Source organism: Gallus gallus, chromosome 4 (assembly GCF_016699485.2).
Source record: "Gallus gallus isolate bGalGal1 chromosome 4, bGalGal1.mat.broiler.GRCg7b, whole genome shotgun sequence".
Taxonomy (NCBI): domain Eukaryota; kingdom Metazoa; phylum Chordata; class Aves; order Galliformes; family Phasianidae; genus Gallus; species Gallus gallus.
In genome coordinates, this window is record NC_052535.1 from 3381794 (window position 1) to 3409759 (window position 27966).

General features: G+C 39.6%; 1 protein-coding gene across 2 annotated transcripts; it reads left to right on the top strand.

Annotated features, from left to right (window-relative positions):
- Positions 1 to 27966, top strand: STK26 (serine/threonine protein kinase 26). 2 transcript variants are annotated; one of them, XM_015278244.4, is made up of 12 exons: positions 1 to 274; positions 364 to 479; positions 14951 to 15181; positions 19618 to 19674; positions 21307 to 21415; positions 21506 to 21663; positions 23186 to 23371; positions 24002 to 24150; positions 24693 to 24786; positions 25236 to 25298; positions 25387 to 25523; positions 26042 to 27966. In XM_015278244.4, the coding sequence occupies exons 2-12, from the start codon at positions 438 to 440 to the stop codon at positions 26064 to 26066; spliced, it is 1251 nt and encodes a 416-aa protein (XP_015133730.1). In that variant the 5' UTR covers positions 1 to 274; positions 364 to 437; the 3' UTR covers positions 26067 to 27966.

Below are 27966 nucleotides of genomic sequence, written 5' to 3' on the forward strand. Positions count from 1 at the left end.
GAGACGGAAGAAGCCGCCGCCGCACAGCAGCCGCCTCCTCCTCGTCCTCCTCCTCCTGCCCGGGGCCCGACATGGCGCTCTGAGCCCAGCCCCGGCCGCGCAGAGAGCCGCCACCCGGGGAGCACCGAGCAGCCGCCGTCCCCGCTTCGGGAGCGGGAAGGGGGGCATGGGCAGGGCCGCCGCGGGGAGCCCGGCGGGCATGGCAGAGCGGCGCTAGGGGACCCCTTCCCGCCCGCGTCGCGCAGCTCGGCCCCGGCCCCGCGGCCCCAGCGAGGTGAGTCGGCGGCGGGCGGGGCCGCGCGGGGAGGGAAGGAGGGAGCGCGGCCCGCGCTGAAGCCGCTCCCCGCCGCTTTGTCCTTCCAGGCCCCGCCGCCGCCCAGCAGCAGGGAGGCCGAGAGGAGGGAGCAGCGGGCGGCGCCCGGCCGCCGCAGCCCGCCATGGCCCACTCGCCCGTGGCGGTGCAAGTGCCCGGCATGCAGGTGAGCTCCGAGCCGCGCCGGTCCCAAAATGGAGGCGGCGGGCTCTGCTCCGGCTCCGGAAGCGGCGTCGCGCGGAGGCCGCCGTTGGGGCGCTGGGTCCGAGGGAGCGCGGGCGGGCGGAGCGGGGCGGCCTGGAAGCGGGGAGGCCTCGCTCGGCCTGGGGGGAGAACGGGCCGGAGGCCTCGCGTTGCGGGAGGGGTTGCGCTGAGGTAGCGGCGGGCCCGGGGAGGAGCCGCGGTGCCGCGTACCTGCGGCCCGCCCGGGGCTGAGCGCCCTTCCCCGCTTTGTTCGGGATGGGCCGCATCCCGGAGCGCGGAAGAGCTTCTGAAATTGATGGGAGGCGAAACGAAGTGAACCGCGGGGTGCGCTGGAAACGACGTATCGGCCCCGCGGGGCTTCCCACTGCCGGCGCTGGGCCTGTAGCGCGGAGCCCGGCTGCTCTGCCTGTAGCGAGGGCCTGGTGCTCGGGGAAGGGTGCGAGCAGAGGGCCGATGTTTGTGCTGCATGCCGTTGGGAGCCATCATCTGTCAGAAAATGCCACCTCTCCTTGGCTGGGAGTGAGGCCCGGTGTCCTTCGTGTGTTTGTGTAACTTGTTTAAACAAACAAACAAGCAGCATGTAAGTGATTTTTCAGAGGGAGGCTGGGATACCTCTGGCTCTTCATTCTTATTCTGCTGGGCAGCCTTGTGTGAGTTTGGGCAGAGATCTTTGTCAAACAAAAAGGAGCTGAGCTCATTTCAGTGCTGTTTTCTGCATGTCAGAGACTGGCAGCTCCGTCAGCGTTTTTGGCTTCCTCTCAGCTTTTGGGATTGCCATACCTGCCCCATAGCTGAGGATTTTGAGGGTCGGTTTTCCTTTTCTCCTGTTCCAACAACAGAGAAGCCTTTATGATGCATCTAAATGAGATGCACAGTTAAGGGTCCAGGAGGTTTCAGAACAGAAGGTTAAAATTTCTCCTTGTTGGTATCTTCCATGTTTTTTTAGAGTGTAGAAGTGATGTATAAAGACCACTTCTATACTAATTTGCATTGGTTGCAATGCTGAGGTTTGGTTTACCTTTTTCACTTCTAGTAATTTGAAGGCCTTCTGAAATCAGACTTTCTGTTGGTATAAAATGACATAAGCCCCACTTTCTTCTCTGTCTTCTGTTAACATTTTCCTATTTGGAAGTCTTCTATTTCAAAATCCAAACTTATCAACTCCTTATTGTCATATCTAGTTGACCTGCTGCTGTCCTGTTTTCCCTGGCTGCCTTGTATTCACGAAAAGACCTTGAAATTATTCGAGGTCCTGTTTTCTGTTGTTAAACCACTAACGTTTATGTAATAGTTTCTCTAGTGCTGTTAGCTTAATCCAAATTTCTTAACATATAGACATGTTTTAAACCCTTTCTCTCTATTTTTTTAGCTGTTAGATATGTACAGCTGTATAGAATTAAGAAGTAGCTCCTTTTGATGACTTTTGATGAATACTATTACACAAGTCCTGACAATCTTATAATACAAGGGAATTGGATTTGGTGCAAAATTACTCACCTCACCGTACCTTAAGAGGGACTGTAATGTAGTTTAAGAAAGCAAACAAAACATCTTCTGGCAGAAGGTGGTAGTCTTAAGTATAAAGTTTACTTTTTTTTCCCCCTCCTTTTAATACCTATTTGAACTGTTCATTCAAGATCATCCAAGTGATTACAAAAGCATCCGTGCATCTGCTCAGCATCAAAATGAATGCATGGCTACTAAAGAAGGAATAAAGAGATTTGCCTGCGAAGGAGGAAGATCCAATAGTTACATTAAAACTAGTACTGTGCAAAAGTGCATGTAATGTCAAGCTCCTTGTTTGTAGTCTGTGTTGAGGGAAGTGTTTTCACTGAATGTAACAGTTGAAAACAGAATTTGCTAGAGAATGTGTTTCAGGTACCAATCCTTCAGTTTCACTGTAACCCTATAGTTTCCATCCCAAACAAACAAAGAAATCGGACTCCAAAAAGACTTTGCCAGTTTATCACTGAAGCATTACAAAAGCTCTTTTGACCTTACTGAAGGTCCCATAGAGTTGTTTTGGTCAACTTGAACTCTGCCTGTGAGTAGTATGACAACAATGGAAGACCCAGAGGTAGTATTATCTGCTGCCCTTATGAATAGTTACAGAATTATGTGTTTATTTAGTGGTTGCATTCTGTTTAACCTGTCTTGTGTCCTTGACAAAACCAGATGTTATACCCAACAATTCATGCCTGTGCAAACAATTTCCTAAATATGTTTTTTTTTTCTCCCTATCACTTACATGGAAAGACCCAGTTTGCATCAGTTGTATGATGTGAACATATTCAGCAGTCAAACTTCTAAGCCTCTTTAGTATGGTCAAAGAACTCAATAAATGCATAAAATGAGTCAGATTGAAGCTCATTCAGCTTTTGTGGTTCAGAGGGTTGTGTTTGTTTGAAATTATCAGAAAATGTAAAGTATGTCAGATCAGATTCATGTGTCTTCTCATGGGCTTATGTTGTAGACAGCATCTTACATGTTACCCCAAAATTCATTAGTACAAATGAGTGACAGTAAGCTTTTCTAAGGTGGGCGGTGAGGGAACTTTGCTGTCAGCATCCTGAATTTCCTGACTGGTCTGCAGACTTCAGCAATGGAACTTCACATTAGTAATAAGTTCTTTATTTAAATTGGCATACTTTTCAGCAGGTAAACTTTTCCTATTCCAATTCGTTATGCAAAATCCAGGTCTGAAATATTATTTAACTCGTGTTCGTGTTGATTCTGTTCTCATCTGTGTTTCTTGTTTGTATATGTGTTTCTGGAACCCACTTTGTGGCTTTGTATTTCTGTTCCTCTGCTATTGTACTCATCTAAATATATATTTTTTAACTTTTTGTTTTTCTTATGGCTTTATTGGTATATCCTGATCCTGTGTGGCAGCAGTTTTGAGTGCAGCCACAAAGGTTAGTTAGACCTCGTCTGCATTTACTCACATCCAGACTATTCTGCAATAAAAAGCATAACTTCCTCTAAAAGCAGAGCAGCCAGAAGCATGTGAGCTGTCAGCCACTGTACTCTGATTCACAATTGAAGGGATTAAATACAAACTTGAATGTAAGGGTGAGCTTTGCTCTTTGCGATGCCAGTGAGCAGACCAGCTGCAAAGCACTGCTCAGCGCACAGCCTGAGCCTGGCAGCTGGAGAGCCTCTCCCTGCAGGATGCTGTGAGGGAGATCAGTTAGCATCTAGTTGCTAGATGGGTGGTGTAGAGAGATGAAAAGAGAAATCGCTTTTAGATTTGGAAGTGATGGGCTGAGATTTAATAAGTAAATAACTAAATTGGTGCTCTTTGTGCGGTGCCTAAAGATAGTCTGGAGGTGTGTCAGGTTTCTAGTAAGCCTTATTCATTGTAGTTTCAGGAGTGTCTCTTAGTTAAGAGCAGACAGTTCATTACTGTCAGATACCTAAATGTTTAGAGGGTGTGCATTGGAGGAACTTGAACCTTTGAGAAAAGACCTGTTGATGTACTGCTGTCCTCAGAACTGAGGTGCACTCAGGTAGTTCTGCAGTGAGTTTGTAAAGGCTTTACACTTCTGTTATTTAGAAACATGACTTAACTAGAGGTAACTGGGACGTCCAGCTCTTACAGGACACTATGGGACTTCCACAGTACCTACAAAAGAGGACTTCCTTGTAACTGAGCTAGAACGGACTCTAGAGTTTTGGCAGTTAAATCAAGGAACTGAAACTGGACTAAGGTATTTGAGCTTTGAGCCACAGTACAGTCAGGCTGCAGGAAGATAGCATTTTAAAACATAGGAAGGGCATGCCTGTTTGCTTCTTCAAGTAGATTCACATGAAAACATTTGTGGAATTTAACGCTGCAGTTGTTTGCCTTGTTGTGCTTGCTGTACAAGCTGTATCATACCTAATAGCAGTCTGCTAACTCAGCTCAGGCTTCATTAGCTGAGCTTGGTTCTTCCATCTCGTGCACTTTGATAAGTTATTCTGATGACAAAGAAAAACGGAGCTCAGTCATACTGACATTGGCTTAGTATCATCAAGGGAGGATAGAGCAAGCTTTGAAAAGTGTTTGCTATGTGGAAGCTATGTAGGTATAACCAACTGGAATTCAGCAGACACTTTTATCAGCCTGAGAAGGAAAAATCTCCAGCAGTCTTTTACTAGTAATTTTTGGGTGCAGTTTTTACAGTTTTATACACTGGTTAAGTGCACTGACCTGGAATTCAGCAAATCTGCTGAAGCTGCAGGGAATACATAAGCCAAACTCGACTCTTCTCACCTTAATTGCTTTGCTCTTCTGCACCATCTGATACAATCACTTTTGAGCAGAAAATAATTTCCCTCAAAAAGTTATTTTAAAAATATGCCTAAAACCAGATGTTTAGCTTTAAAAATGCACATAATTGTTACTTTATTCTGTAGAGGTTATTTTATTGAATTCACCATCGAAAAGATTCACACTGAAATTGAAGGCCTGAGATCCATGCCCTGCAGAGCTTGTTGAAGTGCCCACTGCTCTCTCAGAGGTCTGTGATAACTGTGGCACACCATTAAGAGCTCATGACTAAATGTGCCTCTGCAGTAGTATCTGTAGCGTGAGACCTATGAAACATCTTAGTAGAGGTGAGCAAGCACCCTATCTTCATTTTCATTGTTTTCAGTGCCCTGAAAATATGGTTTTCAGTCTTCCCCAGAAGTGAAAGGATGAATTTAAAACCTGTTAGTGATTGTGTCACTTGTTTGGTGATTAGCTTCAGATTGAAGAGTGGGTCAAAAACTGTGAGAAGCACAGTTTGTAAGACTGAAAAACAAACTGAGTTTAATAATGGACAGGTACTTGTTCACAGTTCCCAGATGTTTCTGGGGGGGATTGAGTAGGGGATAAGCAGTACAAGGTTAGCTTCGAAACTCTTCTGTAACATAATTTTCTGGTATGCTGTAATTAGTGGCTATATGTATGCTCTCTGCAGGAGTAAGCTGTTGGTGAAGTATTTATCAAGTCAGGGCCCACTGATGCAAGTCCTGTTATTTCTTTCCAACTTATAATAATCATTGGCAATCCAATTCCTCCTCACCTGTCTCACCAGGTTTCTTGATGTTCTGAAACTATTTAAAGAGCTGTCATTTGTTCTTTAAATTCATTCTTTCATCAGTTCTTCTAGAAGAAGTCTGTCCTGCTGATTAGATGAGGATCACAGAACACGATCCTTAGTTCTGAAGGAGAAACTTAAATCTCGTGAGAAAGGTGCCCATCTGGTGGTACCGAAAACCATTCTGCCAGAGGGACTGCTACCTTAGTAAGTAGGACAGAAAGAACTCCATCAGTGAAGTTGTTAATAAAGGGTCTGACAAGGTAACAGTATCTTGCTGGTCTTGTTCTTTTCATCTTGTGCACGTGGTTTTGCAGAGATACACTGTATATACTGTGTGTTGTTTAGGTCTGTGGCTTGGGAAAGAATTTCAGCTTAGATCTTTCTTGATTACAGTTCTTCAAAGCTTCCCTTAATAGCTGAGTGTTAGAAGTGTGAAGCAAAGTTTGTCTTGCCAAGAAATTTGGATTTGAATGGTCTTGGTTGAGGCAGTGTACCTGGAAAAGCCTTGTGGGATTATGTATCTTGGGTCTGCGTGAATTCCATATGCACTGATGAATGAGAACTGTTGGTTAACTACAGGTTTCACACCTGAGCTGTGGGAATGGTGGGAGCCCAGGGTGACAGCTCTGGTTTCATGCAGCAGGAGTCAAGAACCATCTGTTCCCTCAGTGTTTGTATTCCTCACCTTGTCTGCCTTTTTCAGGCTTTTCTTTCAACTGGGTGTATGTCCTGAATATTAGAATAATGTTGACTTGGAGGGGATGGAGGATTATCAGAGGGTATTTACCATCTATGTTTTGCTAGATGTCAAGCTGTATTTCAGTGCAGGCTTGTCCATTGGGGGTTGAATGTAAAATACTGAAAAACCCATTCACCTTGGAATGACTAGTAGTGCTGTAAAGTGCAGAGCAAAAAAAGACTGAAGTTCCACTGATGCAGATCGACCTGAAAGCATGTAGAGGAACATGGAGGGACAAGGTGATCCACACAGCTACAGTGCCAGCATTGGCAGAAAACTCCTGCTGGGCAGAGGCTGGGTGTGGTGGGGCAGACTGGCAGAGATCACTGCCGTTGATCTCTCACCTAGGAAGGCGTTATCTGGCAACCACTCACAGCAAGAACACTTCTACATTCCTGCTCAGCTTTATTCCAGCCTAGTTGGCAAGAAGAATCTGATTTTCTTTTTTTAAGGTGTTTCTCTTCCTCCTCTACCCCCTCCCTCTGCATTTTATGTAATGAGTTGCTTTGCCATGCTATGGCATTTCCCATGCATGGAAAAAGAAGTTCCCTGAAATGGCCAGGTTGGTTCTTGGTGAGGAAGGTTTCTTCCTTCCTTTGTAACTCAGGTGGGAGTTTTATTTCTGTTTTCTCATTGTATGCTTCTTGTAGCTTCAGATCCACTGTGATTGATAGGATCAAGGGCCAGTATTGAAGAGGAGGCCTTGAAGAGATGATGGGAATGCAGGATTCTAGAAGACTGCCATGTTTCTCCAAAGGGTCTCTTCCAGAACTAAAGGAATGGTGTCATATCCCTTAACTGTAGGTTCCCATTTGGGGTTTATTGCAGGCAGTGATTATTCCTGGAGTGCAGTCTGTGTGAAATAAAGTTATTGGCTTGCTCCTTACCCCCATGCAGTGTTCTGGAGCTATCCTTTTCCAGCTACTGTTTTTTTTTTCCTGTCACGTTTTAATTTTATTTAGCCTGAAAAGAAGTAAATTATTTTGGTAGAGAGATTTAACAAGGATACTTGTCTTCATTCAACTTCAGGTTATGTTGCTGACTTCTGGTCTATGAACCAGCAAGTTTAAAAAGCTGGATTTTGTTGTTTGTTTTGTTCTATCTGGATTATAGCATGAGTTTAATCATGTTTACAGGAGGGAAATCTGTATATCGTGTTCTAACTTGCACGGAATGAATGCTTAAGTGGCTTCTATGATAGATCAGTGAGGAGGCCTTTGAAGTTAGTGTAGGAATTGCAATTCAGTTGCAGATGCTAGGCCTCTAGGTATTATAAAAATAGTACAAATGCCCAAATTATATAATTTATTGCTGGCAGAGCCATGATGTAGTTGTTCCTTTAAATGGGTGTGGCAAAAGTGGGAAAAAAGCTGTTTGTGTACTGATAAGCAGGCTGCTGGCTGAAAGGAAGGGCATACACTGCGAGTAGGCTGCAGCCCATAAATGGTGGTTTTTCCGTGTTCCCATTAGACGTGGCTTTTGTAATCTCTCTGCAGATTAGGTTTTTCAAAGCAGTTCATAGAATAGGAAGAGTGCAAATATTTTTTTTCCAGTGAGAAACTGGAGTAGTCTTCTAATTCTGATGTCCAGGCAGTTCATTGAGGTGGGTTAATTGTCCATTCAGCAGTCGTTTGTCCTGCTCTGTTCAACAAAGGAGATTACATTTGTTTGGGAAGAGCAGCTTGGTGAACTCCATAATAAAATACAGAATGGAATTTGAACACTTGGTGATCCAGGAATCTGTTGAATTCCGACTTCTGTCAGCATCAAAGCACATGCAGCCATCCTAGCTATAGAGTGTTGTCATTTGGGCCTTCTTATTTCAAATTACAGTGCAGATCTGGTCACATAATTTGTGGCCCTCCTCCCCCTTGCCAGGCAGTGCTCCTCAGAGATGGAATCAAATGAAGGACAGGCATCGGTATGCAGTGGTTTGAGGATTTTTGTTTTTAGATAATACTGTGTGCTTAAAAGATATTTGTATGTAGAATGAAAGTTTACTGGGACTCTGTTAACTGCATGTTACGTAAAACCTCCCTGGCATGAAGACTTCCTTTTTATGTTTTTCCTCCATGCAGAATATGTAAACAATTGGGGTTAATGTATAATCTCCAGCATCAAAGGGCTCATCTATAGTGAATGTGCTGTTCCTCTTGGTTTTTGCTTATGTACCCTGTTCCCTAAGCTGCTTCATGCTGTGCTACTGAAGTGGGAGAATAGCTAAGAATATAGGAAGTAAGTTGGGTTGTTTCCTTTTTCAGCACACTGTGCAGCTGACAGCATGCATCTGTCACAGCTCAAAAGAGCTGGAGAATGAAGATGATTCTTCCCTTAAAAATCTGAGGCTGGGCAAGAGAGAAAGCTGGTATTTAAAACTGATAGTTGTAAGAATTGTCAAGCAGCTGGCCTTACAGCCAATGTAATGAAAACAGTCCTGTGGGTTTCTGTTTGTTTTGTTTTTGTTTTACACTAATGTTTTCAGGTTGTTAATAAACATAGTAGTGAGTCTTGGCCTTGAGTTAAAGAAGGTGCATCACTAAGGATGTAACAGAGCTTAGGTCCCCTTTATGGACAGTGGGGCTCAGGTCTGGTTTTTGTTCCCTGTAGTGTAGAAAAGTTAGGTAGCATAAAGATTGGATACTTTGACAGTAAAACAACTTCATTTTAAAGTCACTTTCTACTTGAGTACTTACTGTACGGTTCTGGTAAGCATAGTGATGTCTGTTACCTTGATGTTGGAGTCTTGGAAAGGACTGCAGGGAGACATCGGAGTTGAATTCCCTATGAAAGTCACCGAGAAGCCTGAGTGCATACAGGATGGAGGAAAACATGTTTGCAGGTTCCACCCTTATTATGAACGTCTACAGGTTCTTTTTTTTTTCCTGGTTCTTTGTAAGTGATAATGATTTGCACCTGTGCTTTCATTGACTTCAAACTGTTTTTAATATTATATACATATACAAGCCTGTGGCACTGTGTGAGTAACTTACATTGTAATATGCATTTAAGGGAAAATATGTGGGTGAAGAAGTGATCTAGGAATTAAAGTCTTTCTACACCTGTTGTGGCTTTATTTTGTAAAGAAGTAAAACATTCCCTATGTAGGTGAAATATGGAAATAAAATACATGGATATTGAGAGATATATAATAGAATGTGTGTGGCTTATAATTTAGGTAATCTCTGAAGCTGCATGCAGATAATGTATGAAAAGAAATTCAATTAAGATGTTTTGGCTGAGTAAGACATTACTTCAAAATCCCATACCCTGTTGGTTTCACCAATCCTATTCCCACATTTTAAATTTTCTTTTGCATGTAAAGAGAACAGAAACTTACAGGTAACTTATTCTCTGAGAATAGATAGTATCTGTGAATAAACTGATTACCTATAATTTCAGTGTGCTCTACCCAGACACAGTGTTTTGTTAGAGTCAGGTAAATGCTGACAATAGATGAAGTGACCTGAAAGTCAGTAACATGATATCAAAAACCACATGTCTCTTACTCATTGCATTCTTAAGACAATAGGATGTCTTAGATTTTGCAGTTAATAGTGAAGTAACAGTTACGATGCCTAGATTATTTTATTGTCAGCTGTAACTGAGGCACTGGGACTTAAGAGAAATGGTGCAGTACACGCTGGCTTCAGCAGCAAAGCTTGCATGTATTCTTGATTTGGCATTTTAATGCTAATATGATCGCAGGGCAGCACAACAGATGAGGCTTTTTTTGTTTAAGGTTTTACCACAACAATCTTCTCCAGAAGCTTTCTGTAAGATGGCTCTTCTCCTTAAATTTCACCCTTGACTTCTAGCAGATTTAGAAAGGTCAGACTTTTACTCTATAAATTGTTTGAAGTGTTTGAAATTACACAGGTAACTCTAATGACTGCCAAAGATGCCACTTCATGTTATGGCCCCACTGGAGGGGATACTTGGAAAATGTGACGGCAGACACTCTAGTCTTCTCTTTTACTAAATCTTCTGAGCTAATTACTTGGTCTTTCATATAATGCTTTCTAACTGTGTTTGAGCAATTTCTCCCAGTGTAGGTGAGCTATTCTGTAACACTCCTACAATTTTAAGGGAACTTCTAGTCCAAATGAACCCTGTGAAATGTTTGAGCATCCACATAACACTACAGCATTTCTGATTCAGGTTTTAGAAATACTTCTGTGATAATAGCGTTTGCTTTCACGCTGGTGGACTGCTTAGAAGGAATCTAATGTGACTGTGCTGAATTATTTGCTCTGGGACAACTTGAGGATCTTGGGTCTGAATTAGTTGGACTGAAACTGAGCTAATGGTTTGCATCTAAAATACTTTACAATTTGTTTTTCATCCAGTTGTAAGAAGATTCATTAATGAATTTCCTTAAAGGCTACTGAATACAAGAAGACTCAGTTCTGTGAATTGTAGGTCTTGAATAAGATGTTATGTGGAGATTATCCTTTTCTACCTGTTGTTCATTTGTATTTCAGTATTATAATACATACTATATAATACAGCTTAATTACTAAATAACCTACCATAATTTGATGCATATCATGAGAAGCCTGTGTAGTCTTGGAAGTCAGATATGCAGCATGCTTTACCTTTGTATTTTAAAAGAACGATAGAAAATGATAGAAATGATAGAAAGAAGAATGCATAATTTGGTGAACAGGTATATGGAAGGGTCAGCGATAGATAGGAAGGTGAGTCAGCCAGCCGGTCCTGTAGCTGAATCTAGCCAGGACATTTGCTGCTTTGCTGTGTTTATTAAAAAAGAAAATGCTTATGTAAGCCATATTGGCAGAGTGCTTGATGGCAGCTATTGTGGGTATGCTGGCAGAAGTTGTTGGGCTGTAGAGGTTTTTATATGGGGACTGCAAGCAGCAGGCTGGACAGTGGGGCCTCTTGAAGTCCCCTCCTAGCCAAATTGTGGCATGACTCTGGGACTTTGTGTGTGTAGATACACTTGTGTTTGAACCCAGACAGTAATGGCATGTAGTTAGATAGAAGGTTAGGAGAGTTTTTGATAAGCACTAGTGTAGGTTGTGTAGTTGTGCTGTGCTGTTGAAATGGTGGACTTCCTGAGCTATGCAGAGGGCTTGTGTTGTCATGCTGATACTGGTGCTGTTATTCATGCTGGCTAGATTGAAGCTGGCATGTGTATATGCCTGAGCTTGTCATATTTGGTGCTGCTTCTGCCTGTAGGAGCAGGCTTAGGGGTGAGGGGAGCCAAGTCTTACTGACTTGTCCACTTACAGGTGTTACCTTATCAGAGGTGATGGAGTCCATACTCTGTCTATTATACTGATACCATCTGTTGCCCAACAGACCTGACTCTCCATAGAAACCAATTAAAATAATAATAATAGTGCACACAGTTACTCCTGGGCAACTTTCAAAGCTTCTTAAACCTCTTTCCTATTCAGTGAAAGAACACAGTAACAGTTTTGCTCAGGAGTGTTGGTAGTGTTAGAGTTCTAATTTTTGGCACATTAGAGGCTTAACCGACAGTTCTGCTGCAGAATTTCGGTGGTGTATGTTGCTGGTGTATGTACACGTTTTTTATTTACATAAAGTATATCTCTATCTTTCTCTGTCCCGAGAGGGATAGAATAGGCATTGCTGCATCTTCTTAATTCATCTTCAATTAGAAAGTAGTTTTCTGCAGTTTTTGTTTGAGATGTAGAGGAATATTTTAGAACAGTAGCCAGAAAGATAAGGCAATTAAGAAAGGTAAAGGTAGGTCTGTTTCACCGTGCAGCTTTGTTCTAAGCCTGTCTTTTAAGTAATGTGAGTGTTCTTAGTTTGAAGCCTTTCCAAGAGAAATTACCTCAATATGAGCCATGATTGTTCAGAAATCCTTGCTTTTGTCCTGAGTGTCCTACAAATACTTGTCAGCTTGGGTGAATAGCAGAAGTTGTAAAGCTGACTTTGCTTGCAGTGAAAGGATTTGCTCAGAATAAAGATCTGCCTTTTTCCTTTAGTAATTACACACCATTTGTTCACCTCTGATGTGCCTTTGTTCTGCTCTCTCCCATGGGTGTGCAGGGAGTTCTGTGTGTCAGGATATCCAGCCTGCTCGATCTCTCCCTATACTGCAGCACTCCCACATGATGGCATTAGGAATTGCTGGAAGTTAAAATAGCCTTAAAAGCTCTGATTCACCTGAAGTAGCTTGGGGGTGAGAGTTGAAGCCTGCCTTGTTGTTGTCTGTTAAGTGGGTGGATAGGGTGGAATGGTGCGTGTTTCTTCTGAGGAGTCCAGAGGAATTTTCTACTTGCATTTTCCCTGGGGAGAAACCTTAAGAGCTGCTCTTTGAGTTCATCAGGCTCCTGTGAAGGTTGGATCAGTGACTGTGTCTGGGAGCACAGTGCTTTTCTTTTATCTATGTGGAAGTGTTCAACAGGTTTTCTATCAAATCCAGCAGTAGGTAACTTGAATGGGAGTCACAGGCTCTGAGGTATCTCAAAGGAAAGCTAGTATTTCTGCAGCTGACTGTTCCAGGGTTAATAAAAAGTTTTGCCAGACCTCTCTTTAGACTTTCATGTAATTTTTTTATGTAAATGAAGAACTACTTGTTAACTATTCTTACTGCAATTGACACTGTAGTTCAGGAGTACATTAGTTTGCTAATTAACAGTCATGAGGCCTACAGTTGCTTTCTTTCACTTTATATTTGTTATCCTGTAATTATCCCAGATTTCAAGTCAGAATAGTTCTCATCATTCACTTGCTTTGATTGTGTTTGCTTATCTTTCAAGTCCTTCAGTAGATCTAGCAATATATGGGGGGGGGGAACCCTACAATTTTATGCATAGGTATTTTTGTGAAGGTGTATTTTTGTGTATTTCTTTGCTTTTTAATGCATCAGAGCAGTAAAGAGCTCTTTGTATGCAAAGGAGAAATTCCTAATTCTTGTTGCTTTAATGTACCACCCAGGCACGACAGTGTTTCATATATTTGCAAGAGCTAAAACCTCAACTACACAGATCAGCACAAATCTGTCATACTACTTAATGTTCCCTCCTCTTGTGATAGCACAAATGACAGCTTGGTATATATGAACAGTGAATTGATTCCACTGAAAATAAGCTTGACAAATGATGTGGTTAACTCTTAACTAAATCTGCTCCCTGGTTCATCTCACCATATTGTGGAATAAGTTCTGATCCTGATAGAAGGAAGGGAACAATAAGGGACCGATAAGGCGGTGAGTTCACTGCTTTATTCCAATCAAAAAAGGAGCAATATTTTTGTTTTCCCAGTGAAGATTTTTGCACCCATTTTCAAGGTGATGGTGTAAAGGTGTTTTGTGGAGTTTCACATTGGTACCAGAGTATTTTGCTGTGCAGCATAATCCATGCAGCAGACGCACAATGGCTGCTTTTGCCAAAACTGTCACTTCTGCCATGACAGTTCAGTTGGTCTGCTGGGTAAGCATGACGTGTGGGCATGCAGAAGAGACATCAAGCGTCAGAATCAGAGGGCCTTGGGGCAGAGGTTTCTTGTTCATGACAAGTTAACAACAGCAAAGCTGCTGCAAGTGTTAGAGGTCATCTTTCTCAAAATCCTGTTGTGTTTTTTGGTAATTGGTAATGTATTTAACTTGCTTCTTCTGCAAAACATGAGCTGTTCTGTTAACACATCTGCTTTCCTTCTTAAATTCACCTTTCTGCATGTTTCCTATGCTCCAAAGTTTTGTGTTCTTAAATTATAGTTCAGGTCATCTGTATCCATCAGGAATCGCTGCTGTGGCTTTTGGATACACAAGCAACCATGTAATATGCTTTGTCTTGAAAGAAAAGTGATAATTTGCTTCCTTCCTTTCTTTTTCGCCCTCCTCTGCTTTCCTTCTCTGCTTGAATGGAGCTGGGAAGCGTTAAGATCTTTGTATGATGTCAGTGCTGATCATAGAGCAGTTAACCTTCAGAATAAACTAAGTGTCCTCAGGAGTGCTATACTGTCTGGTGCTGTGCTCCCCCATCTAAGGCATGCTTGGGTGTTATCAGCTAGTTCTGATCAGTGCTTCAGTTTCATTTCTGCATTCATACTCCTTTGAACATCTCTCAATCCTTTTTGCTGCTCTGCATGTGCACCATCTTAGCAGATCTCAGAAGCTCAGTGTGCTTCGGTGGAGGATGCTGCTGGTGGGCTCCAGGTGCTGCAGTCCTCTTGCAGCTACGCCTGTGCTTTATTACTTGAAGTGGAGCTTTGTCTGCTCGAGGCTGTTGGCCTCGTAGGAGAGCCCAGCCTTATTCACATGGGTAATGATGTTAGCACTTCTGTGCCAGTAATTGCATTCTGTAGACTTCTGAATTACCACACAGATGGGATTAATATTAAGAACAGCTCTATTCTTTCCTTTAAAAGCATTATGTGGGAAATGAGATTCGTACCTGATGCTTCGCTCGGTGAAATTCATTTACCTTTGACATAATTGCATAATATATGTTCTGTAACTAATAGCTGAATTAGAAGTTAGTGTACGGGAAATAAATTCATCTGATATGAGCCCTCTAATGATGATAAATCTGGGTGATGTGTTTCTTGGGAAGTAATGAGGGCTAATAACTTGGAAGTAAATTAAGATAGCTCATATCTTTTTTTATTTTTTTTTAACTTTTTCTCTAGAATCATAGAGCAGACCCAGAAGAATTATTCACAAAACTGGAACGCATTGGGAAAGGCTCCTTTGGTGAAGTCTTTAAAGGAATTGATAATCGGACACAGCAAGTGGTTGCTATAAAAATCATAGACCTCGAGGAAGCAGAAGATGAAATAGAAGATATACAGCAAGAGATAACTGTTTTAAGTCAGTGTGATAGTCCTTACGTAACGAAATACTACGGATCATATTTAAAGGTAAGGTGTGGTACTGCACAAATATTTACTTGCAATGTGTCAGGCTGTTTTGAGTGATGCAGAAGAAAAATTCTAAAACTGAGGAAGTGTTATATCAGCTTGACTGTTTTTTCCTTTGAATGGTATTGACTTTGTTCTGCTTCTTTTGCTGCATGCTCCTTAAGGCTCAGATTTTCACAAAATGGCTACAAAAGGAAAGGGGTTGACAGAAGATTCCTATTGCTGTTGCTGATATAAAACTACATGGAGAAAGACGTTCTCTCTTTCTTTCCTTACAACTTCTAGTGCAATTTTGTCTTTTTGGAGAAGGAAAAATGTTTTCATAGCTAGACTAACAAGAAAGAGAAACCTTTATTTGATACGGAAGGAAACCCTGCGCCATGTAGAGATGTTTGTAATTGTGCATTATAGGCCTGAAACAAAGTAGAACTGACAACAGTACAAAGTGGTTACGTAAGTCTAAAGTGTTATCTGAGGCATAATTTAAGAAACAAGCTCAACAAAAAAGTAAACATCAAATCAACACACACAACAACACACAAACCTACAGAAATAAAAATTGAAAGTACATAAACGTATAGCACTGACAGAATAGCTGGATATAACTGCTGGCTCTTGGTTAGGGTTTTCTGCTCTTTAAAAATTCCTGGCGAATGCAAGTGTGTGTTAATTCTGCATTACTTTCCTTACTGCTGTTTGGGTTCTTTCCATTCTTGATGTATTCTGGAAGATTAATGCTGGTCTCCTGATTTTTCTTACCTCTGCTATTTTGGGGAAAACTTCTGTGGGTGACATTTGAAAAGATGTTTGTGAAATTGTTTATTTTCCCTTAAGAAATTTCCCTTAAAAAAGAAATCATGGGAATGTTTTTCGTCCCAGACTAGCATGGCAGCTAATTGTATTGCTTGCTCTTCCCTGCCTAATTAGTATCTTAGGCTAGATTTATCCTTGGTTGCTGGTACTAGGTCTTTCAGCTTGAGATTCCTCGGGGGGAAGACTGTATTGCCTTTGTTAGAAGTGTCCAAAGACTCTTCTATGCTGACTCTAATTTTGGTAATAACAGGCATTTTGAGAGTACTATCTGTCTATTCTTAAAAGTAAAAACTAAGGTTGCTATGGCTTTTAACTTCTTATTAGCTATAATTTTGAGAATGGCTGTCAGCCTTAGTATTCAGCTGTTCAGTATTTTGTTCTGCATATTCTGTAGACTTCTTCTGGAAACACTGAAGTATGTACAATTTTGTACAAAATGACTTTATAATTAAAGGTTAAAGAATGTTGAGGCTAGATCCTGAAAATTAAGACATGTTATTTCATAGAAAGCAGAGTCCTAGGCTGCTGAGAGTAATACCAGTTCTCAGTGGATATGACTGGTACCAAGGTCATGTCAAAAGTGATAAAATAGGATTGTTGGTTTTTATACATACAGATTGTTGAAAATAGCTCCTAGAAATACTTTCGAAGGTAGTGGCAAAAAGAGCATAGGTGTATTTCAGTATTTAAAAGTAACAAACTTTATTGAGCTTTGAATAAGCAGATGGTTACTGCCATCAAGTCCCAGTCAGCTTCAGCTCTTCTCCTTTGTAAGAGAGCACATTTGATAATTGAATGTTACGATGAAACCATTAAATAAGATATATTAACTGTGAGGATTCTCTAACTGTTAAGTTTTTCAGATGAGGTTTTTTTTTCTGTGTACAGTCTGTTTTAAATATTCTGGAGCTTTACACTGTGCTTAGTTTCTTGCATGTCAGGATGCAGAGCCAGTGTTGTGACTAACAGGAATGGAGTGACCCAGTCCCAGGGGCCCTGTGACTTACCAGCAACATGCAGGATCTTCCCAGTGTTCCTCCTGCTAAGCAGAAACTGAACAAGAGGTGGAAAGAGTGTCTTTATCTCAATTACTTGACTTACTAATTTGTAACCTAGTCGGCTCAACTGATGCCATATAAGATACTGTTATATTCTGCAGCCTAGCTGCTCTTTAGCTATGGCTTGCCTGTTTGACTTGTAAATGTGGTTTTAAGAATACAGACATCCCCTAAATATTTTTACCTAACAACATAGTGTTATTTGTCTGTTAGTAGATATTTTAAAAACATTATTGATACAAGGTAAGGTCTACTTCCTTACCACTCAGATAAAACTAATGCTAATTTTCCATTATTGTGAAACAAAAAGGTGCAAAATTCCCAAATTACGAAGGCATGAGATACCTTTGTATCTTGAACTTTGGAGCTCAAATGGGAATTTACTGTTGAATGAATCTTAAAACTTTGCTAGTCTTGATCACTTTCTCCCTTAAATTTGGATGTCTTGCAAGATCTAAGCATTGGTAGGTGATGTACAGACATGTAGTTAAAGAATGTACCATGGTGAATACATCTGTGTTGGGTAGTAAAGGGTTTTGCCTTTTATGTAGTGTCTTGCTGTTATGTGTGGAGTTGTGCAAGGTTATAGCTGTTCTGATGAGCTTTTGTAGATGCAAGATAACTTAAATCCTGACATAGATGTTTGTAGACATTCCTGTCTGTAGTAGGTGAGCATCTAAATTTGAGTTGTCATCCAGGATTGCACTCTGATTGCAGTTAACATCATACCTCACTAAATAAAACATAGATTGTGGAAAGCACCCTTCAAAATGATAGTGCATAGCAGTGTAGTAGTGTAAGATATGCTGGAGTGCTAAAGTGTTGTCTTCAGCTCTGTCGTGTCAAAATGTCAGTATTACTACCTTATTAACTTATCCAAGAGAAAGATTAAAGTTACTGAGAGTTACTCCAGTTCTGGTGTGTTCTAGTTATGCCAGTTTGTGAAGCTTGATACAATACTTGAGCTGTATTTTCTGTCTGATCCCATAGAGAGTGATCATCTCTGGGTGACTAAAACATGTGGATTGTTTTCCTTATTTATGCCATGTAGCCTTTGGGCTAGGGAATTAATTATCTATCCTGTAACTTGTAACTACTGAACCCACCTGGGCTGTTTTTATTTTTTCGATTTTGCTTTTAAAACAAGCCTGAAGTTATTCTCAGCTTTTCAGATTTTAGTATGGAAAATTCCTGTAGTAACATCCAGTGTATTCCAGCAAAACTGTACAGCACTCAGTGCAGCAAAGCTTTGAGGCCATCTGAAGATATTGTTTGTTCTACATTGTCTATTTATACATGGTTGACCTAAAATAGCTAGGAAAAAGGTTGTACATGCTTGGCTAAAAACTATCCCCACCCGATTATGCTGGATAGCAGCAGTTTCTTTGAGACATTATTTCAGAAACACAGTACTTATTCATTTCCACCTTATACCGTTTTCAAGTAATGGTCAAATGCTCCAAACACGTCTGGTAACCACAATGTTTGCCTTAAACTGGAGCTCCTTGCAGGTCTTCTCAACTGACAAAGTTGGGCTTTATAAAAACTGCCAAAATTAGCCAACCCTTCCCTGCTGATCTCATAATATTGGAATAGACTCTCATAAATGGCGTGTTTCTTAAATTTAGTGTAAATCTAACAGAGTGTGCCTTGTTAGTATAATTGGATGTGGTACTTCCAGAAACTGCACCTTTATTTGCTTGTTGTTTCCTTTAGATTTCTATCACTAGTCAGGAAATAGGGTAGGTCAGAATACAATGTGGAATGCAAGAGGGTTTAAAAAGGACTTCTGCTATAAGCCTGTGCTTTGCTGTAAGGAACTAGTGCCAGTAAAGACTTCCTACTTAGAAAGCGTACATGGTTCTTGGGCTATATTAGTATTTCTGATAGCTGTGCTTTTCAAATAAGTGTTTTTACTCCAGTAATTTCTTACCCATTAACCTATGGGTTACTGTTCTAGGTTTCTGTTCCTGAAATGTGAGGGGATTTTGGTGAGCAGTTGGGAAAAGTTCCCAGTTTTGAAACTCTATGTATCTTGAACCAAATCTTTCCATTTCTGTTTATGTGAGTCAGCCACTTCTTGCAATTGCTCACAAAGGACAAAAGCAGCATCTAGAAAATCCTTGTTGGAAGAACTTGAATTCTAGTACTGTAGCTGAGATATCTGAATAAAGAAAGCACAGTAACTCCCAGGAGTAAAGATTCACATAGCATGGAATGAAGAACAGAAAGGTACCCATGGACTTCGAAGTATTGCTTAAAATTAAAAACAAAACAGAGAAGAAAAACCCAGTGAAATCTAAGATAATCAGATAAAAAGTACAACTTCGGGGAACTGTGTTGTTCTTATCATTGACCTTTTAGTGGTTGGTTTGGAATATCTGATGTAAAGACTTCAGAAACACGAGCATTCTTGTAGGATTGAGGTCTTGCCCAGGAGCTGTAACTTGGTGATTCATGGGGCTCTGTTTGTGTTCTAACAGCTGGCTGGTACTCCACTGGAGTACCATTTCTTTTTTTTTAATGGTACCCTTGGTCTTCTAACGTCTCCCATTTCTTCTGTAGGGCACAAAACTATGGATAATAATGGAATACTTGGGTGGAGGATCAGCTTTGGATCTTGTAAGTATATGATTATTTGCATTCTAAGTTCTAGTAAAACCTATGTGGTTGTACGTATCTCTTAGTAACAGAGTCCAGATTTCACAGTTACATCAGAGCTACATTGTAATGCTTCAAGAAGTGTTAATTTGTATAATAGTTCTGTTACATCCTGGTGCATTGAGTTGACGCTGATTTTCTTGTGTATTTGTTGTTCCTAATGGTGGTTTCTAAGCATGAGGGAACTTTCATTCTCAGTCAAATGCAAGATGGTAGTTTTCTTTCTTGGTATAGAAGTACTGTTTGCCACATATGGAGGAGGAACTTGTGGGAGGGTGGGGGTATTTCTGCGGGCCCCACCACCAGGTTATTCATTACAGTTGCATACAAAATATTTCTGTTAGGTTTGGATCTCAGGAATGAACGTTGTACGTCACCACGGAGTGCAGTTAAAATTAACTGGTCAAAAGGTGTTTAGTTTTCCACTTTCAGAAATCTTGGGTGAACATGAAAGTGCCTTTTATTTCAGATAGTGGAGCATTCATGAAGGATGTATTTTAGACAGTGCAAGAGCACAGTTCGCTGTGTGTGGATGTGGTTTCCCCATATTTTCAGTACAGCTCTACCTCAGCTGTAAAGCTTTGAGACCCACCCTTTCCTGCAAGATAATATAACGCCTTCTTTGTGTGATCTGAAGTAGTATCATGTCTTCAGTATTATAGAATGGTGTTAATTATACATTTGCCACCAGTGGTTCTATCTGCAAGGATCTGCGTATGTGCTTAGCCTCACAAGTCTATTTCACGAAATTCATGAAACTTCATGACATTGCATCGTATCAGCTTTACTCTGAGAATGCAAAAGCATAGTAATTATGAGCAACATGTAATAGTTTGTAGCTTTGGAATTTGGTCTTCTTGAGAAAGAAGCTGGTGAGAGTTCTTTAACGCTTCTACATAGTTTGTAGTCTCTTTTGGCCTGTCAGAAGATAATGAGGTAGTGTGGGGATTTTTAGTAGTGTTCAGTGGTTTTAGGTTTTAGTGTTCTAAAGGGCAACTTAATTTTTATTTCCTTTACTTAACCTCAACTTTTCCATGATTTTTATTGTTCTCCATTTCACTGCTGTGAGTTTTTTGTTGTGTTTTTTTAAATAGTAGAATCACACATCTTAATTATTCTGTTTTATGTACATAGTTTTCTGATGTGCAAAGCTTTGACAGTTGTGCATTATGTTCTTAGTGCAAAAGCAAGCACAGAATCAAAAATATTGGAACAACTTTAAAAAGTCTTGAAATAAACAGTTTCTTAATGCAGTCATTTTAAATGCAGTATTGGGTCTGCTGTGTTTGATAAGAATGTAAAACTTCATGGGAAATTCTAGCTTTTTATGTGTGTTGCATGCTGAGGGGAGCGTGTACTGTATAGAAAAGTAACAGAATTTGTAATGTATTATCAGTAGAGGAGGTGTGAAGATGATTATTCTAACGGCATCTTTTTCTGCTAGAATATTAAGCTACTTAATTGAATCTTCACTTTATGAATTCCATTAGCTCTTTAAATTAAAAATGTTTCAAGTTTAAGATTAATTTATATAACTTCTGCCTTGTTATTGATTTATGACTAAAATTATTTTACTGTGTGTTTTTTCTAAAGCTTCGTGCTGGGCCTTTTGATGAGTTCCAGATAGCTACTATGCTAAAGGAAATCCTGAAAGGTCTTGACTACCTGCACTCAGAGAAGAAGATTCACAGGGATATAAAAGGTTCACTTAAAATGCATCTTTTTTTTTAAGTCCTCAAAAGTAAGCAGAACAGCATTCTGACTTAGATGTTGTATTATTTTCCCTTGGCAGCTGCCAATGTCTTGTTATCAGAGCAAGGTGACGTTAAGCTTGCTGATTTTGGAGTTGCTGGGCAGTTGACGGACACGCAAATTAAGAGGAATACCTTTGTTGGAACTCCATTTTGGATGGCCCCTGAAGTTATTCAGCAGTCAGCATACGATTCCAAAGTAAGTATGAGTGTAGAGGATCTCTTCTCTCTATCTGCTGATCTAACATAAATGGCTTTGTTTTTTGTCTTTCTAATTCTATCAGCACTGGAAAAAGAAATGATTTCAAATTACAGGCTTTTAACTAGCAGCAGAAAAGCAGACACCACCCTTGTCCCCTTGCTATATTTTGCTGAGGGTTCAGAGCTGCTGATTAAAAAATGATAATAAGGAGGGAGTAGTCCCATTTCTCCTGTATATATGCCCACCAGATGCTCTAGAGCGTGGTGTCAGTGAAATGGCTGTGTATTTTAGTGCAGAAAATCTAATGTCAGCACTGTTTACATACATCCAGAAAGCTAAACCGTTTGGTATGTACCAAGTAACTTATGTAGTGTTTTTCTTAGATAGTAAGTCTGTAACTGTACTTGTGATGAGCCTTAATAAAAAAAACCTGTTGAGTATCTGAGATGTTCTAAAGATCCACAGGGGTCTTTCCCAGAGTCAGATTTGAAGAAATTTGTATGCATATCAGGGATGATAGTAAGGAGCTTGTACATTCAGCTGTAACTTTCATGTGTAGGGTTTCAGCATTACAACTGTAATACTTGTTCTGTGGCATTTTGTGAAAGCATTCTACCTTGTTTTAAAAATGTGGTCTCCAGTACAAATTAAAATAATTAATCTTCTGGTTTTCCTGTATCAGCTATACCATCCCTTCATTTACATTCTGCAGCAACCTAATCTGCTTGTCTCCTCAATGTTGTTGCACAAGCAGTACCCTTTCCCCTTTCTTCCTAAGCCTTTGGGTACAACAGATGAAGGGTTTTGCACAGGATGCATTGATTTCTAGTCTATGCTCGTTGGTTATGATATTTTAGTAACAGTGAGCTGTTTAATTCTTCAGTATTTAATAGAGATATTTTAGGTCTTCTAAATAGGAAAGGAACATTGCGGAGATGGAACCTGCAACGCGTTTATTGGGCAGCTTTGAGCTACAACTTTGCCACGTGTAGTTAAATCATTTCTAGGCAGTTTTTAATGAGAAGTGCTTATAGTGATTTTAATAGCTCTTGTAACTCATCTAAAAATAGTGCAAAGAATGTATATTTCACTTGAGAGAAGACTGTAAATTGAAAGAAGATTTCATAGTTAATGAGGCGTTAATAAAATTTGTCTTTTAGGTAAAATCAATATCACTTCATGATTCTTCAGGAACTTGTGCTTCCAACTTGATGTTTCAGGTCTAACTGGAGTTGTTGGTTGTTTCCTAGCTAAATTCATAAGGCTGTTAGGAAAGAAATTAACAGTGCAAGAATATTATATTGTATTCATTAGCCAAAGTTCTGAAAGACTGATTAAATCACTTATGTCTTCAGGAATAATAGCCTTGGGCTATAAAAAAAAAAAAAAAAAACAATCCTTGTGCATTATCTACTGAGACTAAAACTGATTCTATTATATAGATGCAGATTTCAGTTACTAAATACATGGTTGTGATGGCATTCAACTTTGTACTGAAAGTAATTTTTCCTTTTTTCAGGCTGACATCTGGTCATTGGGAATCACTGCTATCGAACTAGCCAAAGGGGAGCCACCCAACTCTGATATGCATCCGATGAGAGTTCTGTTTCTCATTCCAAAAAACAATCCTCCAACTTTATTAGGAGAATTCAGTAAACCTTTTAAAGAGTTCATCGATGCATGTCTCAATAAGGATCCAACATTTGTGAGTAGATAAGTGTGTGTGTATGTTTGTAACATGTAGAGATGTTCATGTCTCTATTTTTAATGCACGCTTCTGAAGTATTTTGCTGACGTAGTGCATCAGAGTTGACTAAAATAATTCTAGAGGACTAATTTTGACTGGAAATAGCAACAGTGCTTTTTAATAGTTCTCTCCACCCCAGCCTCTTCTGTTTAAAGTAATGGAAGGAGGAGGAATGACAAAAGAAGTGATGGCAGAGGCAGCTTCCCAAAATGCATGCAAAGCTAGGATAATGTCAGCAGAGAAACCTAACGGAGGAGTCCTAGATCTCTTCCCTGGTAGAACTTTTGTTTTCTGTCTGAATTCTGCTTACAAGGAAATGCATTGGAGAAACTTGATTAGTCATTTTCCTGGGTGTGTACTTTCTAGCATAGAAGGGTAAGCAATATAGTCTGTGTGACTTGATTATATTTTTAGAGTGCTTGTAAATGTGGATTACTGGCTTTTTTGACTTCCTGTTTCTACTAATTTCCTGATGCTGTGTAAGTTAGGACTGAGAGTCTGTTGTTGTATCAGATCTTCCCTGCTAACATTTAAAGTCATGAAATGTTAGCATGACATTAAATATTCCAGTGTTTTGGTTTTTCACAGCGCCCTACAGCAAAAGAACTCCTGAAGCACAAATTCATTATGAAAAATGCCAAGAAGACTTCATACCTGACAGAGCTAATTGATAGGTTTAAGAGATGGAAAGCAGAGGGACATAGTAGTGATGAGAGTGATTCCGATGGTTCTGATTCGTAAGTTAACTTTCACAATTTAGTCTCTTTAGCTTTGTTCTCTGTGTTTTGCATTGGCTTTAAAAGAAAACTGAAGCTAAAGGCTGATGCTTAAGTCAGGCTATGTGCTTGTTCTCTAAACTTCTTTTAACCTCTGAACTCATTTTCAGTTCTGCTTAAGTGCTGTGTGTTTCCTACTCTGAGGCTAGCGGTTATACAAAAAGTAATGAATCACAACTGGAAATATTGTTTGCACAGTGTGGGTAGAGCAACGTACATTCTGCAAGTCTTTGGTTTTTCTGGATATCAGATAACTGTTTTCAGCGGGATGCCATTGGAGAAGGGAGGTCCTATAGGTAGACAGCATCTTTTTGTTTGCTTTGGTAGTATTTCAGCTTGGTCTCTGAGGTAGTGTTTCCTGAGTTTTAAATACATGGGTTTTTTTTCTTATTTTAAGACATAGAAATAATCCTTATAGATGTGTTTTATGTATTTGGGTTACCTATGGCTGCTTAGCATTCTGTTGTGGCAGGTGTTGTGTAAATCGTATCCTTTTCCTTCAGGGAATCAAGTAACAAAGAAAACAACTCTCATCCGGAGTGGAGCTTTACTACAGTTCGGAAGAAACCGGATGCAAAGAAGCTGCAGAATGGGACGGTATGTAGTCTGAGGAGTTCTTCTAAGGAATGCTTTTGTAGCCATTCTAAGGAAGGTAGTGTTAAAACTTGGTAACTATACACTTTTTCATAAGAATTGACAGCCTTTTTGTACCTCAAGAGATGATGCTTGTTACTGATATATCCCTTTAACTTTGTCAGCCTTAACTTCAGAAGATATCACATACTAATAGATCAGTATCTGCTCATGGAGATATGATTTTTTTGAACTCTGATATAATATTAGAGAAAATTGAGCTGTCACCATATATTGCGTGCCATCAGGCATCTCCTTACACATCACATAATGCTTGCTGTCCTGTAGCCTGTTTTGAGATGTACTATAAGGGCTGTGTTGAATTCGTAGGAAGTTCTAAAATCAGATGGTGTGTTAAATGCAGCTTATATACTGCATAGGAACATACTGATATCCTTTTTTGTTGATTTTAGGATCAGGATCTTGTTAAAACCTTGAGTTGTTTAACTATGATAATCACTCCTGTCTTTGCTGAGGTAAGTTTTCCTTTCAAATTAGTTTTTAAATTATTGTTTGAGTGTTCATGAATTCTGTAAGCTTTATCTCCTTTGCTTTACTACTCAGCTCAAGCAGCAGGACACAAATAATGCTAGCAGAAAGAAGGCAATTGAGGAACTTGAAAAAAGCATCAATATGGCAGAAGCAACATGTCCAGGGATCACAGATAAGATGGTGAAGAAACTTATGGAGAAATTTCAGAAGTAAGTTAGTACTGTGTATGCATTGTGTGGTGAGGGGAAGCACTTCCATTTGGGAAAAGCTAGTTGATTTTGAGCACTTCATGTGTTAGGGAGATTTGAGTACGGTTTTTTGATAAGTGGAATATCTGTTTTGTATAGGGCTCAGCTTTTAGCTCCCCTAGTCATGCAGAATGCTTCTGGTTATTAGAACAAAAACTGATAGTAACAGTTACTTTTTCTGCTTGGCCTTTTAGCACTGCAGTTTTATTGTAGCTGTCATACTTTGTTTCCTTTAGTCTGCAATTGTATCTCAAGCATGTTTATAGCAAATAAGTCAAGGAGTCTGCTTTTCCATTATCTTTTTAGGGAATGTTTTCTTGAGTGTGTCTTCTGGTGTGTATTTTCTTGTTTGTTTTCCTTTGAGCTGCTAGGATGAGGCGAAGGCACGTCCCAGTTTAATGATGCACAGGTAGTTGCTTGCTGTTTGCCACACTGAAATATAATAATTAACACTCTTCCTTGCATTTTCATATCTGTAGATTTTCTGTTAATGACTCATCCTAAGAAACTTCACATAAATTGACTGCTGTTTCGTGTGGACCCAGTGAAACCCACCAAAACTACTTCAAGCTTGGCAGTGCTTAGCTCATGAGCTCCTTGTGCCTTTTGGATCTTTGCAACATATTGATGGTGATTTGAGGATTTGAAAGAACCTACTCAACTATTTTGTGGCAGTGCACATGGTTTTATATTTTCAGGAAATTATTTTGTAAAGAACAACTTTTAATATTGTAGTTTCACCTGTTTAATCTGATAAAAGCTGAGGTGCAGTTTTGCTTTTAGAAATAACCATTACTTTAGTTAATAGAAAGTGCGAGTACAGTATGTTTTGATGCTATTTTGTTCCTGTACACAGGGATGTACAGGTCTTTTGTATTCATGAGTTGAACTTTTGTAAATCACTAACAAGCTTCAGAGAAAATAGCTTTTTCACGAGCGTATTCAAAACGTAGTGGCAAGGTTATTGCTGTAGCACCTGCTTCGACCAGCATATAGTTATCGTGCCCTGGAAAACAAACCTGCAACAGTATCTACTATGATTCTAAATTGGTACAGTATTTTAGGCAGCTCTATGATTAAATATATTTGAGAGCAATATGTCAATAGTTTGCAGGTGATATGTAGCAACAGGTATATCCTGATGTACAGTATATGTATTACCTTTTAGAACAAGTAGTAACTCAATCTTACATCATCGTGGAAGGAAAAATTAAAGCAATACAGTTGAGGGGGTGGGGCTTTTGGCAATAATGGACGAAACCTGAAGTCCAATTTAATTTAATGTTTCTCCTCTGACTATATATACCTGGGTGGAAGGGAGCCAGAGAAGCCGAGCGTCGCATGATACATACCTCACAAGCAGGTATAAGCGTAACACCAGCGTTCTTTGTGGTGGTGTTGTTTCTCCTGTAAGATATTTATACACGTTTTTGTTCTTAAATACATTAAATACAGTACATCAACATAATTTGTTTATAATTTTCTGGAAGTGTATTTTAAATATGTATTTACCAGTTAATATGCAAAGAGCTGAGTTATAGATATTCTTTCACAAACAGGTAGTACTGTGCAGTACGGAGTGATTTTTTTCATAAAAAGTAGGTAAGACTATAAAGTTGCTTTCAGTTATATATTTATGGTACTGCTAGGTGGGTAATCTCTTCTGTTTTGTTTTGGTTTTGTTCTTTTTCTTTTCTTTTTCAACCCAGTATGTATATTATGCTGAAGTTTTGAACTGGGATTGTTTTTCAGTACTTAGCTGTGGAACTGTTGGTGTAAATTTATTTTTTGATAAAGGCTGGGTGTGTTTATTTTATGGTTCAGACCTGCACATTTTGTTTTTGCACAAAAGTCATTTTAAAGGATCTGAAATATATCTGCCAAATATTGAAAAAGTAATGGTGTGCAAGTAAATACTGCATTTTTAGTCAAATGTTGCCATTACATCGTTTTTATATAAAGGACACTTGTGAGAGATGGTGGTTAGATATGCCAAGGACAATTATTTTCAATGGTGCCTACACTGTATAAAAAAAAAAAAAGAAATTACTTTTAATTCCTTGTTTTAATTTTAAGAAAGTGTTTCTGTTTAAAACTTTCATCTGCTATATAACTGAAATTCGATTAGAATTTATATCTGAGAAACAAAGTCTGGAAATAGTTTTTGAAAACAATAATGTTATGGATTAAATAAATATTTTTATAAATGTAAAAGCAGCAGAAGTTGTAAATACAGTTGATCTGAAGCTTTACAGAATAACTGCATCACAGAAACAAATTGTAGTGCTCCTCTAGCTTCTGTAGTTGTTAGTCTTGTAAATCTGTTTATAGATGAAGCTTATTTCAATGTTTTGGGGGGTTTTAAATGGTTTAAAAATAAATATTTAAGTTCTGTAAACTTTCA